At 48.6% G+C, this 14,283-nt stretch overlaps 1 protein-coding gene and 1 pseudogene across 1 annotated transcript; one reads left to right on the forward strand and one right to left on the reverse strand.

The window, feature by feature from the left end:
• Positions 1 to 262: 262 nt before the first annotated feature.
• LOC144247607 (inositol 1,4,5-trisphosphate receptor-interacting protein-like 1) lies at positions 263 to 3,150 on the reverse strand (annotated as a pseudogene).
• Positions 3,151 to 12,279: 9,129 nt separating this feature from the next.
• LOC146764144 (uncharacterized) lies at positions 12,280 to 14,072 on the forward strand. The gene has a single exon (XM_085565551.1). The coding sequence runs from the start codon at positions 12,812 to 12,814 to the stop codon at positions 13,985 to 13,987; it is 1,176 nt and encodes a 391-aa protein (XP_085421677.1). The 5' UTR covers positions 12,280 to 12,811; the 3' UTR covers positions 13,988 to 14,072.
• Positions 14,073 to 14,283: the final 211 nt, after the last annotated feature.

Raw genomic sequence — 14,283 nt, forward strand, 5'->3', positions numbered from 1 at the left:
AATTCACTAATACTTGGGGACTGAGAGGATTTGGGTTGCAGTACTTATTAAAGCCTATTTCTGCCTTGGTGGAAGGAGGTGAGAAGTACAGAGTACCTGAAGCAAGGAAGAATTGAGATATGCCAAAGAACCAAAAAGCTTGATTGGCCACCTAGAGCAAATCTTTGTGGGCTTTAGGAAACTGTGGGGTGGCTGCTCTCACCTGCTTCATGACTGGCCTTTCTTTTCCTGCATATTATTTTCATTTCTACTGGTTGTATTGTTTTTTCTTGCACTTTGCTCCTTACTATGAATTAGTATGCTGCTCAAAGCTAAATATCAGCCAAATTGATAAAGATAGGTTATTTATATCTTCTCAGGATTTAAATGCCACAGAAAAAGTTGGGGGACTTGAGCAGATCAAGCAATGTTTTACCCTGCAGCCCCATGCAAGTGACTAACTGCTTTAATGGCAGGTACATTGACAGCTTTAGTTTGGATATGGAGGGAAAATAGATTGTTTTTTGGAAGACACTGCTACTTTACTCAAATTTGCTACACTACAGCTCAAGGGTTAGAGCACACCTAGACAGTGTGACCATGCTGTAACTATCACTGTGTTCATTTGTAGTTTTTTACTCAGAAGTTGAAGCTTCTTCTTCTTCCTTTAATTAGCTGCCTCTATCAGGACCTGTTTTGTTTTCTGCTATAAATGGTGGGTCAAATAAAAAGAAGGACAGATTTCAGGCAATTTGAGAAATTTTTCTTCTTTTATTATTTCTTCACACATATATATGTAGATATTGCTGAAGGGCAGCTATTACTGAAGGGTAGCTCAATCTTTTAGGACTAAATTGTTCCCTAGGAGTTGTAAAAGTGACTGTGTAAAGAAAACTTCAGCAATCTTTCCAAAGATTGCTAAAAAAATTCAGGAGTACTCTGCTGCAAAATTTCAGGCATTTCAGGGCATTTTCACTTCAAACTTCAAGCATTTCTATGGAAATGCTCAAGAGACAGCATACTTAATATATCCAACATCTCTGTTTGCAAAGAGTCTATTTCAGATAGAGGTATAGGAAGGACATTCTCAAAGATATAGAGGGTTACGTACAAAGAATGACGCATTTCAGGCAATTTGAAAAACTTAACTTCTTTTATTAGTTTCTCAAACATAGATATTCAAGTATTGTTTAAAAGCAGACAAGCAACTGGGGGAATTCTCTAAACTAAGGGTAATTCTCTAAACTAAGGGTTTAAACTAATCTAGTCTAAACTCTATTTCTCTACACTAAGGGTAGCTTTGCAAAATAGTTATATACTGCCAACACTAAAGGGCCTCTGGAATGAATGCTAAGAAACAAGTCTAATTAAAACTACAACTCACTAAATAACTACATTAAGTCCCTAATAGGCTAGGTTGCTGTCTTCGAGGTATTCCAAGCAACCTCCATCAGCTTCACTGTTGTTCTTCTGCAAGGATGTGCAGGTGGAGCCAGTTTCTGCCTCCTTGACTTAGGCAACAGCACTGTTGCAAATGGAAGGTGAAGGGCAAGGCCACTCATGGAAGTGTCTGCACAACGAAACCATGTGCTGCACCATCTTCCTTTCACAGGAGCAGGAAAGCAGCTTCAGGATTGCCACGGACAAATACAACAATCACAAAGAGTCGACGTCACAGCAATCAGCTGCGAACTTCTCCATCAGAGCTTTGTGCAGGGAATTCTTCTCAGTGTTGGAGAGCATCATCCAGAGGCGAAAGTGCAGCTGAGCATAAGCCTCCATTGCCTTTCTGTGGGCATCTGGATCTCGGGCCAGGTACTCAAAGAGGTTGAGTGGCTCAACCTTTTGCATTGCTGGCGGCAAGCTGATCTCTGCAGGAAGCTTCTCGTTGCCTAGAACAAAATGGTCCAGGTGTTTCCATTTCAGGCAGAGCTGCATGTATGCCATGATGTCCCACAGCCGCAGTGGAAATTCCTTCCTGCGCCAGTAGACGGGCGGTAAGATGTTTAACACATGCATGACCAGAGTCTTCCAGTTAGAGTTGGAAAAACCTGTGCCGCTCAGCATGCAGGTGAAGAGCTGCAGGTATTTCAGGTGCAACCTCTTACATGGTATCTGCCTGGCAATGTGCTGGAAGAATTTTGCCTCCGCCACAGCGAATGTCTCAGGCCATGCTGTTCTTGTGAGGATGTTGGCCTTGGCGGGCTGACTGCTCACAAGGTTACCGGAGTTGCCTTTCTGGGCCTCTAAGGGCTGGTTGACCACAAAGATGTCATAGTCCCCTTGGCACACCCAAAAAAGCATCTCCACCGACAGGGTCCTCTTGCCTCTGCTCAGCTGGAATTGGCAGGACCGGCTGCAGGGCTGAAACACCATGTGCCATGAGTATGACTGAGGCACATGCAGCCACGAGCATCTCACCATCTGGAAGAACCAGCGGGAGGTTTTCTCCACATCCAGGTAGGAGCTGGTGCAGAGTGTCTCCAGGAGGCTGCGCTGCTGCTTCCGCCGCAGCTCCTCCTGCGAGTGGTGCAGGAGGCACAACAGCTTCTCGCCCAGCTGCTCGCTCTCACACGTGCACACCAGCTCCACACGGACGCTGAAGGTCCTTGCTGCCGTCTGCCCTGCACTGCTTGGCTCTAGGTGGAAGGTGTGCCCTGGTGGGATTCAGTGGGACCAGCACACGGTACACCCCATCCCACTCATGGGGGCTCCAGCCCTCAAAGGCACTGCCCACCCCAATGGCTACTTGAGGCACCGGATCAAAGCTATTGCTCACGCTGTCCACAAAGACACGCGTGAAGCTCTCCATCAGCTCAGCTGTCACTGAGCAGCCTCTCTCCAGGTCCTCCACAGGCCACTCTATACCATCCATTAAAAGGATGTCCTTCTCATTCCCAGCATCTTGGGTGTCTTCTCTGTTTTCAATTCCACCACTGGCATTTTCTTCCCTGCCACCATCACTGCCACCTTTTTCACTGGCAGCCACATTACCTTGTTCCTCTTCTTGTCTATCATTATTCTTGTTTCCCTCCACATTCACATCAGCCTGTTATTCATCCTTGTTTCTGTCATTGCCATCTTCTGCTATCACATCCTTATTTACTTCCTCAGGTGCAGGAAAACCACTATGGGCAATTTCATTCCCACATTGATTGCTATCTTCCTGCCCAGTCCAGTCTTTACTTTTTTGGTCATTGGCACGTCTGCTTTCCTGCACCTTCACATCCATGTATTCTTCTGTTCCATCTACATTGTCTTCACCTTCATTTACATCAGTGTTTTTGCCTGCCTTTATAGTAACACTATTGTTTTTTTCTTCATTTCCTTCTCCTTCTTCCTTTCCAGTGTCCTTGTCTTGGTCCACCTGTACATCCTTATTTTTTTCTTTATTTGCTTCTCTAGATCTTCTTTATTTCCAGCAACATTGCCAGGTTCTTCTTCATTTCCTTCAGTGGTAGTGTCTCCTGGCATATCCCCATCACTCTGTTCTTCTTTCTTTAAGTGATAGCCATTGTCGACATCGCTGTCTTCCTTCACATCATAATTGCCACTGTTGACATCGCTGTCCTCCTTTATCTTCACATCATAATTGTCTTCAGTGGCATCATGCTTGTTGCCATCATCTGCAGCCACAGGACTGCCTTCTCTGTCATCTTCAGTGCCGCTGTTTTCTGCCTCCAGAGTCATATCTCTGTCTTCTTCACCTTCCTCTGGATCAGCGGTGTCTTCTTCCTGTTCAGTTATTCTCTCATCTCCCAAGGTCTTGCGGGAGCTCTGGTCCTTGCTGCTGCTGCTGGCCTCACAGCTCCTTCTCCTGCAGCCCAGCCACAGGCCCAAGAGGAGCAGGATGCCAGCAAGAACCCAGAATGGCCACTGCTGCAGGGAACCAAAGAGCATGGCTCCCCAGCCCTCATCCTGCTGCTGCAGGGGCCCCTGCTCCAGCTCCTGCATCAGCCGGGCCATCTCACGGTCCAGCAGCTCCTGACGCTCCCGCATTCTCTGGCGCGTGGCCTCATCCAGCCCATCCCCAGCTGGCTGGGGGTACTGGATCAGGCTTTGCACAAGCACAAACAGCAGTGACAGTAAAGCCATGGTCTGCAGGAGGACACACAGGAGGGGCTCAGTGGGGCCGGAATGGAGACAGTGAGGGGCAGGAGCGGGAGGGATGTGGTGGCAGGAAGGAAAGGGCCCCCGGCAGCTGGCAAGGCTGCACCGCTGCCCCGCGCGCCCCGCGCCTCCAGCAAGGCGCTGCGCCCGGCGCTGGGCCCTGGAGACGGGGCAGCCCCAGGGACCGGCGCTCCTGTCCCAGCCCTCCTCCAGCCCCCTCTCCCCTCTGCTGTGTACTCACCGCTTGCCGAGGCTCTACTGGGGCAGCGGCACCGGCCTGGGGCCTTTTATAGTTGCCCCCATTGTGACACGGCCCCTGTGCTGTCACAGAGTCCAGAGCGCATCACAGGCCAGCCCCGCCCGCCGTCCCAGCCCGGTCATGGAACTCATCATGGCCCCGATGCAGAGAAGAAAGGAACTGAAGTCTTTTTTTGCGTTTCAGGCTCTCTTATGTAGTTTGTCTCACAGCCACACAGCACTCCCCCTACCCCAGAATGGATGTGAGACTTCAAAAGGTGATGCATGTTATCTGCATCCTGTTCTGTTCAGCGCTTGAGACAAAACACCTCAACACCTCTTTCTGCTGCTGCTGGAAGGGGCAGATGAGATGGCTTGAGCTATGCTTGTAGGAAGCTACCAAAACAGTAATAGCCTCTTCAGCTGCACACTCACTAGGCAGAGGAATTTACCTCAAGGCACATGTTGGACCTGAAGGCACATCTGGAAGTGAAAAAGCATCTTGAGAAAAAATATCTGCATTTAGTCTCAGAGGAAGAATTTGAGCCACCTCAGAGCATTTCTGTTTTGTTCTATAATTGTGGGGTTGGCGGCTTTTTTTTTTTTCTTTTTTTTTGAGGGCATAATAATTGTAATAAACACTACCAAATGTGAATTTCCCCTCTCCCTTCTTTGATGGAAGACAAGCAATGAAAAAGTGGCAATTGCTCTTTCTCTGCATCTTACTCCAACATTTGCAGTTATTAAAATTTGTATCTTCTTTTCACTAGTCCATCAGTTTGAGGTGATGTCTGCAAATGAATAATAATTTTTCTTACCACTGTATCCTCAGCTTTAAGAGGATTCTCTCCCTTTCATATTCAGATCTTTCATTTTCTGCTTTATGCATCCTTTAAAGACCAGAAGCCTTTTCCCTCTGCTTTTTAATTTACTTCGGAAAAGCACATTAATTAAACAGTTACATTTGGTTGGTTGAAGGTTGTCCATGATATTTACTTAGCTGGGGTTTATCTGGCTGTCAGAATAACTCACTGGAGAGATCACAATTTTATAACAATGCTGGTCAACCAATGTGACCTTCAACAGGACCACCTGTGGTGAACCTTGTGAGCCCGCCTGTGGCACTCATCCCTGCCTTTTCTGGCATGATTTTATATGCTACTGCACCTCAGGCACACAGTATGTAACTTCTGTCAAGCCTTCAAGACACTAGAAGTGTGATTCTGGAAATGCTGATAAATATAAAAGATATGACTCAGAGATAGCCATGTTACCTCTTCTTCTAAGGTTTCCAGGCCTGTAAACGAGGAGGGACAGGAACAACCAGACAATCAATTTATGGAACACTGAAAAGGTCAAGATATTGTAATATGCTGTATTGCACTGAATCTATGGGATATTAAAATTCAGATGGTTCATTCCTAGAAAATATTTGCAGTTGCACAAATAGAGAAGCACAGATTTCCACCATGGTGGCAATTACACAAACAAATGGATCTACTCCAATTACAGTTCGAGACAAACATCTTTGTGTGAGCTTCTTTGGAGCTTTTATATTTGGAGTACTGAGTTGTTCCACTCAAGCAGAGGAACTTAACCTGATACCAGGGATGGAAGGCTTCTTCCCTTCTTCTTTCTCATAAACAAAATGATGAGAAAACATTAACAGTCAGATCAACCTCTGCTAACCTTTTAACTTCAGCTGTTGATATGATTAAGTCAGGACCCTCTGTTAGACTATTTTTACCTCTTATTTTCTTTCTCTCCTTTCTGATCCTTAATTTGCACTTGACATTTCAATTGATTTGTTGGGCTAAGGAATTTTGCCACTATTAGCTTTACTTTGACAAACCTCTCTTATTTTAGCATAGAGGGTCCCAGAAATTTAGCTAGGAGCCATTTTGACATAAGGGAAAGATCAGGTTTCTGGTCTATGTGACCCTGTACATTTTACAGGCTTTTGAGGAAAAACTCCTTTTCTACAGGATGCAATTTCTAAACCTCTGGACATTGCTAGTCTAATCGACCCTAAGTGGTGACCAACATTTTTTAAATCCTTATCAAACTCTGGACCTGCAGCTACAACTGAGGCTGCAGCAGGAACACATGGAGCAGAAAGGGTATTATATGTATCTCGCAGAAAATAGTCTTCTCAGTACATCCCTCCTCTCAGTGCTTGCTTATATTAAGCACTGAAAGTCACAGTTCTCTATACAGAGCAGAACCTGACTATTTAGAAAGGAAATAATTTAGCCAGCTAACCCAGACAGAGAATTGAGGCATTACTTCAGGAGAAATGAGGAAGGTGATGTCTGCCATTAGTCTTCAGTTACAAGAAGAAATAAATCCTGTCCCAAATTAAAGCAAGAGTTGCAGACCTCTTGCATTGTGACTACAAACAAAGTTGAAAGAGTATTCTGGCAAGAGCTTCTGAATTTAAATACAGAAATGACACAGGTCATGTGAGAACCAAAGAATGGAAACATTAATAAAGGAAGCAAAACCCTGTCCATGTCACTCCAAGATGTCTTCTGATATCCATGGCAGAATGGTGAGTTTGACAGAAACATTTATGTCTGCCAGGCAGATATCCAGTTATAGGAAAAAATTCTGTTTGTCTATGAAAACGCAGTTTTCAGTAAAAAAGATGAAAACTAATTTTGAATGTATATAAACAATACAAAATCATTCTTCAGGATATCTTTATGTATCAGGAGGCACATCTTTTATAACACTTTTATTGCTATATTTGTGAATAACTGTTTTGCAGTGCTATTTTAACTCAAATAATTAAGCTTTCCTTCTGTTTTATGTTTAAAAGTTTGGGGGTTGGGGTTTTTTGGCATTTGGAAGCAAGTCAACTGGAGAGCATTTTCTGTGCCATCTGAGGCCAAAAGTAACAGCATGGAGTCAGAGAAGGCCATTCAGCAGGCAATTTGTATCCTCAGCTGGGTATCCCTTCTGTAGAATGCAGCTGGTATAAACTATACAGGGTCTGGGGCTACAGAAACAGCAGAAATTAAGAAAGTGAATTTTCTAGAAAAGCTTGAAGTATAGAAAACTTTGAGCATGCTGTTAAAGAAGTTGTGAGTTTGGTTCAGGGGACTGCAGAGTTGATCCCTTCTTCAGTCATATTTCAATTGTTAATACAAGAGGAAATAGATCTTTTGATCACTTTTTCCTGTTAACAATCTGTTTTTAAACACTTCTTATAGATTGTTTTGCACTCATAGTATGATAAAAAACACAATTCTTGAAAAATTCAGCTACATGTGAAAATTAGATTTGGAAAAAATGGTGCTTCTTTACAAGTGTTGAAGTAGTTCTCTCTTCTTTGAGTAACTCCAGCTTTAGAGCAGGTATTTGAAAGTTACTAGTGAATCATACCTATGTCCTTCACCATTCTAAACAGACATCTGCACTTTGAGCCACTTTGGAAGCCTCAGCTGTTATGTGCAGTGCCTTCTCCATAAATAGCCAAAAGTTAGGGTGCTGGAGACTCCATCTTCACTGAGAAAATCCATTCTAAAACTTGCTGAAACTATTACTATCTAATCCCCAGCTTCTAAAGGTGTTTCTTTTTATCCCCATTCATTCTTTGTACCCAGCCTGAGCTCTGGGGGTGCCAGGGGTTCTGGAGGTCCCATTTGTATTCCTAAAGCTGCCATAACCCCCTGGAGGAACTCTCCTGCAAAATTAGTTCTGCTCTCTGAGTCTATGGCTTCCACAGTCCCTTTTATTGGAATGATGTCTTTTAGAAATGCCTTAGTAAGTGATCCAGTGGTTGCTGAGCAGTCAGAATTGCTTTTGCCCCCCTGTTATGTGAGATGGTGTCACCAGAAGATATTGAAGCCTTCCTGCTCAGGGCATTTCAGTGCCAGGCTCTTACAAGCACACACAGCTGTGCCGGTTGAGCTGACCATGGGGGTAACCTGCGCTTTGTCTGATTCCCTTTCCTCAATAACAGCGTGTCTTGGAACTCTCTTCCCTTCTGCTGCCCTTGAAGAGCCATCCACAAAGACATTTTCTGCCTCAGGCCAGGCAATGTCTCCTGAATCTCCCCCAGGCTGGGTCTGGAGCTGTGTCACTTGAATGCAGTGTTGGGTTTCTTCCCAGCCCCTCTGTGGGCTGTTCAAACAGGAGGCTGGGTTAAACCCTTCCCCTGTCCTCAGTTCTGAATCCTCCTGTGCCACTGAACAAGTTTCACACTGTAATAACCGAGCACTGCTCATCCATTGCGAGGCTCTTTTGGTTATCAAAGCTTGAACTTGATGGCAGACTGGAACAGTTGGAGATCCTGTTGTCATCAGTTTTTGGGCCTTGGTTCCCGCTGAAGCTGTGGCTGCACAATTCTGCAGACTATGAGGCCACTGTGGCCACTGGGTGAAACATTTTGGCCCAAGGATTCCTTTGGCATGGCCCTGTTGAACATTCACCTACAATTCCAATTTCTTTTCTGAGTCTGGAAGAGACAGAGCTGAGGCATCAATATTTTTGGTTGTTCATTTTCTCAAGTTTTGCTCTCTTTTTCCTGTCTATACCACAGCATGGAGGCTGTCTGAGGTTAAAAAGTCCTACAATGTTCTGGCTGGAACAGAGAATCCTCAATCCAGGCTGTGTAATTCCCTATTTATCCTCAAAATTGTCTCAGCTCCTTTTTGGTCCAGGGAAATGTTACTTCTGAGATTGCCCAGTGCCTCTCTGGGTCAATTCACCAGGAATCTTCAGTCCCAGTATTTCCCAAATATTTAACCTTTTTCTCCACCATTTACCATTTGTTTTTTTTTTTTCCCCAATACTCAAAAGATATTTTTAGCCAGGAAATTCAGCCATTTCACTGGGGCTTTGTCTACCACTTGTTCTTGTCCTCCTCATTGGAGCCATCTGATTCCCTGACTGGCAGGATAGGAGTGCTGTAGGGAGACATCCCTGGCTCCAAGAGCCCTGCCTTTAGCAGGGACTCCATACCAGGCTGAGCCCTTCCTTCCCTCCCCTGGAACAGGGTGTTGCTTTTAGACACCACTTGTCCTGGTTGCTTCCAAGTAGTTTGGAGAGGCTCCACATCAAATTTTCCCTGGGGCTGCCCACACCTCTGGGTTCCCTTCAGCACAGGCCTTCCCAGACATTTGACACAAAGGTACAGCAGCAATAGCCTCTGTGTCACCTTTTACAATATTACAATACCACCATCAAATTCCTTCCTAGTTAATTACAATCAGAGTAGGAAGAAAAAGAAATTAGTTTATTTCAAACCTATCCCCCACAGCTCCTAATAGCAATTGAACAAATGATTGATACCAGCTCAGCTTTCCCATTTATTCCCTTAATAATGAAAACACTCCTTTACAATTTTCCCCCTTTAGGTATAATATTCAGAGTGGATGGAGAGGCCCCTGTGTCCATCAGGAGAGGCTTCCTCTGGATGCAGACCCAGCCTGAATGTTCTGCAGGGCTCCAGTGTGGTGGGTCCCCGGTGGGATGGGAGCTCAGAGAGCCCTGACAATCCATGTCCATGCAGGGGTGGACTTGCTCCTGCTGAGGGTGCTGCTGTCTGTGCTTGCAGTGTCCTTGTGGGCTGCAGCTGGAGCCCTGACTCCTTCCCAGGGGCTGTTTGGGTGGGCTCTGCCCTGGCCAGGAGGGCAATGCCTCTGCCAGGTGCTTGTGGCCGACCCCGTCATGCCCTGGGTGCTGGGGCCCCTTTGGGCCCTGGGGTTGATCCCTCAGGGCTGTGGGAACTCTGCCGTGGCCTTTGCCTTCAGCTTGGCCTTTTGCTCATCCCTTCTTGCCTTCAGCTGCTGTGCCCTTGTGCCCAAGTGCTGCAGGGCTTCTTGTGCCACTCCTGCAGCCCCGGTCACTGCCTGTGGGTGCTCATCCTCTGAGAGCTGCTGAGCTTCCTGCAAAACCTTTCCTTTCTGCAGGGAACCAAAGCAAATCCTGAACAGCAAATCCTGATCCTTCATGTGCACTCTGCATTTCCCAGCTGTTCCTTTGTGTTCCCCGTTGTGCTCAGGGTCCCTGCCCAGCCCGTGTGGCAGAGCCGGTGCCTGTCCTGCCGCAGTGTCCAAAGGCGGCCCCCCCGGCGGGCAGGGCCGGCAGCTCCCCGGGGCCGGGCAGCGGCCGGGGCGTCCCGCAGCCTCCTGGGGGCCGGGGGCCACTGCCGGCCCTGCCCGGGGCTGGTGGGGTCAGGCAGCGCCCGGCGCTGAGCCCCGGCTGCCCCACAGCCCCGGCCCGGCCCCGCAGCTCCCCACAGGCCCCAGCCCGTGCTCCCGGTGCCGCACCTCTGCGCCCGGTGCTGCCGCTGCCACCGCAGAGAAACCCCTGGCATCCTGACCTCCTGCTTTTCCTCTCCTGGAAACCGGGGATGGAAAGCATCTGGATCAGCTGGCAAATGTGAGGATAAGACCCTGTTGAAAAACATCTCAGTCCTCTGTATTTTTCTCTTTCTCCTCTTTTCCATCATCCTTTTTATTACCACATAGATTCCTCCTGCTGCTTCTTACCTGAACCATATTCCTGCACACTCCTCTTCACCCGATCCCTTCCCAGCACACCAACCCCATCCATCCCCTGTTGTCCAAATCCCTTCTCCCCTTCCCTTATTGCCCCCCTTGGGTGTCCATGTCCTTAATTACCTCTGGGGAAATATGCAAACTACCTCAACATTCTCCCAAGGGACCCTTCAGAGACATTTTGGGATAATCATCACTTTGGCCAGGACCCTCCCTGGCTTTCCCTTTTCTCCCCTCCATGGGTGCCCTGCCATGTTCACTCCCCGAGGATCCCAGGGCACTCACTGATGAGATTTTCAGTGCTCTCTCCCTGCTGACTCTTCACAGACCCCCTGATGTGTCACTCATCTGTCTCCTGGTCACTCCCGGGTCCCAAATCAATCCCCAGTACCACTGCCAGCCAAGGGAGCCGATCACCCAAAGTGGGTGAGGCACCTTCAGCTGCACTCCCTGCCCGCCGCCCCGGAGGGTGGAAGGAATTCGGGATGAGCCCCAGGGTGTGCGGGAAAATTGACATCACCAGACGATTCTGTCCACAAAGAATACAGAGGAGTACTGTAAAAGTAATTTCATTTCTAAAACTGGGAGAGGCCATGGGACATTTCCCATGGGATCTCTCCAATTGTTGAAGGACACAGCCCTCCTTTTCATCCTAATTCTGGCCACATCTCACTCTCTCTTTCCTAATTGGCTGAAGTACTTGAGAGCTACAGATATCCCAGTCCACCTACTACATACACCATTAATATGCACCCCACTTTCATATAGCAAACGATATTAATGGCTCTGTTAAGTCTTTGTTGTTCTTCTGGAAGTTCATGAATAGAGCAGGACCTTGGCTGAGCAGCAGTCTGTGTCATCAATTAATAAAATTTTCTGAAACCGATGTCTTCTCCTGTCACTTCCTTACATAAAAAAGTTGCCTGGCCCTATCTCCGAGCAGCTTTAGAGCATCTGTTTGTAAAGACACTTTCCTGTGGTTCCTTCCATGGGGTCCCCCGTTTGTGGGACATCCCCCCTGGAGCAGGGTGTCCCCTCTGTGCTGCAGCCCCAGGGCTCGGGCCGAGCTCAGCCAATCAGAGCCCGCGGCGCTGATGACTCACCAGTTGCCAGGCAGACTCGCAGCTCCCCGCGTTCCCCACCTGGACCCACCTGCGCCCCCCCTCGGCCCCATGGCCCCGCGAGGGGAATTTGGGGAGGTGGGAGTGGGGCAGCGCCAAGGCCGGGCCCCCCCGCGCTGTCCTGGCGGGAGCGGCTGCAGTGGGGACCGAGTGCGGGCGGGAGCGGCCGAGAGCCCAGCGCTGCCCCAGCCCGACCTGCCCCAGCTCCATCCCTGCCCCTGCGCTGGGATGCTGTGGGGCTGGGGGGAAGAGGGAGCCGGCAGTGGGTGCTGGGCCTGGGGGCAGGAGGAGAGGGGAAGGAGAAGCAGGCTTGAGGAACAGAATGGTCAAAGGATGCAGGTGGCAGGAGAGGGTGGGATTGTGCAGGAGAAGGAGGAATAGGAGGAGGAAGAGGAGTGTGAGGAAGAATAGGGACACCGGAGGAGGAGGAGCAGAAACAAGGATCACCACAAGGTTCCATCCCTCCTTGTATCTATAGCCTCCCCTCAGCCCCAGGAGCATTGTCACCCCACATGCAGCACGTGACTGTTGAGGGGTTCCACGATTTTCACAGGGGTGAATCACGGCATTTCTCAGCTTTATTGGGTTAAATGTTGGTGCTTTATTTTTTTTAGGGGCTGAATCTTTATGTTTTGGAGGAATTTTTTACTGAATCTTGATGTTTGGGGAGGTTTTGATCTGTGTCTTAAAGTTTTGAGGATTTTTATGCTGAACCTTGGTGTTTTGGAGGTTCTTATAGACACACAATGCCCAATGACTTGGTGAGATGAAGTGGGGACAGGAGAAACTCCCAGTCCAAGATGCTCTGTTCTTTTTTTTTTCCCCCAGACCAGGATTTTTCATTCCCAGGGAGGAATGAAAATGGAGGAAATGGAGGAGGAGGAAAAGCCCTGGAGATCCCGCACAAGGAGTGGCAGCAAACCCAGCCCAGGGAGCTGCAGGGAGGAAAGAGCCCCCCTGAGCCAGGAAGGTGGGCAGAGATCCAGCCAGAGCTCAGAGCTGGTGGAGAAGCCTCGTGGCAGGGAGAAGCCCCACAAGTGCTTGGAATGTGGGAAGGGTTTCAGCCGGAGCTCCCACCTGATCGAGCACCAGGTGATCCACACTGGGGAACGGCCCTACGAGTGTGAGGAATGTGGAAAGTGTTTCAGGTGGAGCTCCAGTTTGAGACTTCACCAGAGATTCCACACCGGGGAGAGGCCCTTTGAGTGTGGGGAGTGTGGGAGGAGCTTCAGCCAGAACTCCATTCTGATCCAACATCAGAGGATCCACACTGGGGAAAAGCCCTTTGAGTGTGGGGAATGTGGGAAGAGCTTCAGCCAGAGGAGCAGCCTGATACAGCACTCGGTAATCCACACTGGGGATCGGCCTTATGAGTGTGGTAAATGTGGGATGAGCTTCAGCCAGAAGGGCTACCTGATGCAACACCAGAGGATCCACACTGGGGAAAAACCCTATGAGTGTGGGGAATGTGGGAAGAGCTTCAGGCACAGCTCTGGCCTGAGGAGACACGAGAGGATCCACACTGGAGAAAAGCCCTACGAGTGTGGGGTGTGTGGGATGAGCTTCAGCCTCAACTCCCAGCTTACGGAACACAAAAAGATCCATACTGGGGAAAAGCCCTACAAGTGTGGGGAATGTGGGAAGAGTTTCAGGGAAAGCTCAGCCCTGATTCGGCACCAGGTGATCCACACTGGGGAACGGCCCTACACCTGCTTGGAATGTGGGAAGAGCTATGGGTGGCACTCAGACCTGAGAAAGCACCAGCGCATCCACAGCAGGGAGAAGCCCTACGAGTGTTCCCAGTGTGGGAAGAGGTTTCAGATCAGCTCCAGTCTCCTCGTACATCAGCAGAGTCACACCGAGGAGAGGCCCTACCGCTGCCCCGACTGCGGGAAGGGCTTCAAGCACAACTCCCACCTCACCGAGCACCGGCACATCCACACCGGGGAGAGGCCCTACGAGTGTGGGAAGTGTGGGAAGAGCTTCTCACAGAGATCAGCCTTGATCAAACACCAAAGGAGGCGCCACTAAGGGGGGAAGCCCTGTGAGTTCCCCAAGGGTGGGAAGAGCTTCTTATGCTCCTTCCAGCTCCATTCCCTATGGGAGGATCCACGTTGGATGATCCTCAGTGACCTTCATTGGACAGTCTTGGTGATCTATGGGCCTGGTTATCTGTGTTGGGAAGACTCTTGACTGAGAAGCTCCACATCTTCCTCGTTCCCTCTGGGCACCTAGATAAACCCAGTGGCAGGAACATCCATTGGGGCACAGACCAACAATGGGAATTCCTTGGGGAGAGCAGATTTAATGACTTCCAACTCCATAAA

The sequence above is a fragment of the Lonchura striata genome, chromosome 36, assembly GCF_050655825.1.
Source record: "Lonchura striata isolate lonStrDom1 chromosome 36, ASM5065582v1, whole genome shotgun sequence".
Classification (NCBI taxonomy): domain Eukaryota; kingdom Metazoa; phylum Chordata; class Aves; order Passeriformes; family Estrildidae; genus Lonchura; species Lonchura striata.

Excerpts from the sequence above, each read along its gene's own strand:
- LOC146764144 (XM_085565551.1), top strand. The coding sequence starts at position 12,812 with ATGAAAATGGAGGAAATGGAGGAGGAGGAAAAGCCCTGGAGATCCCGC.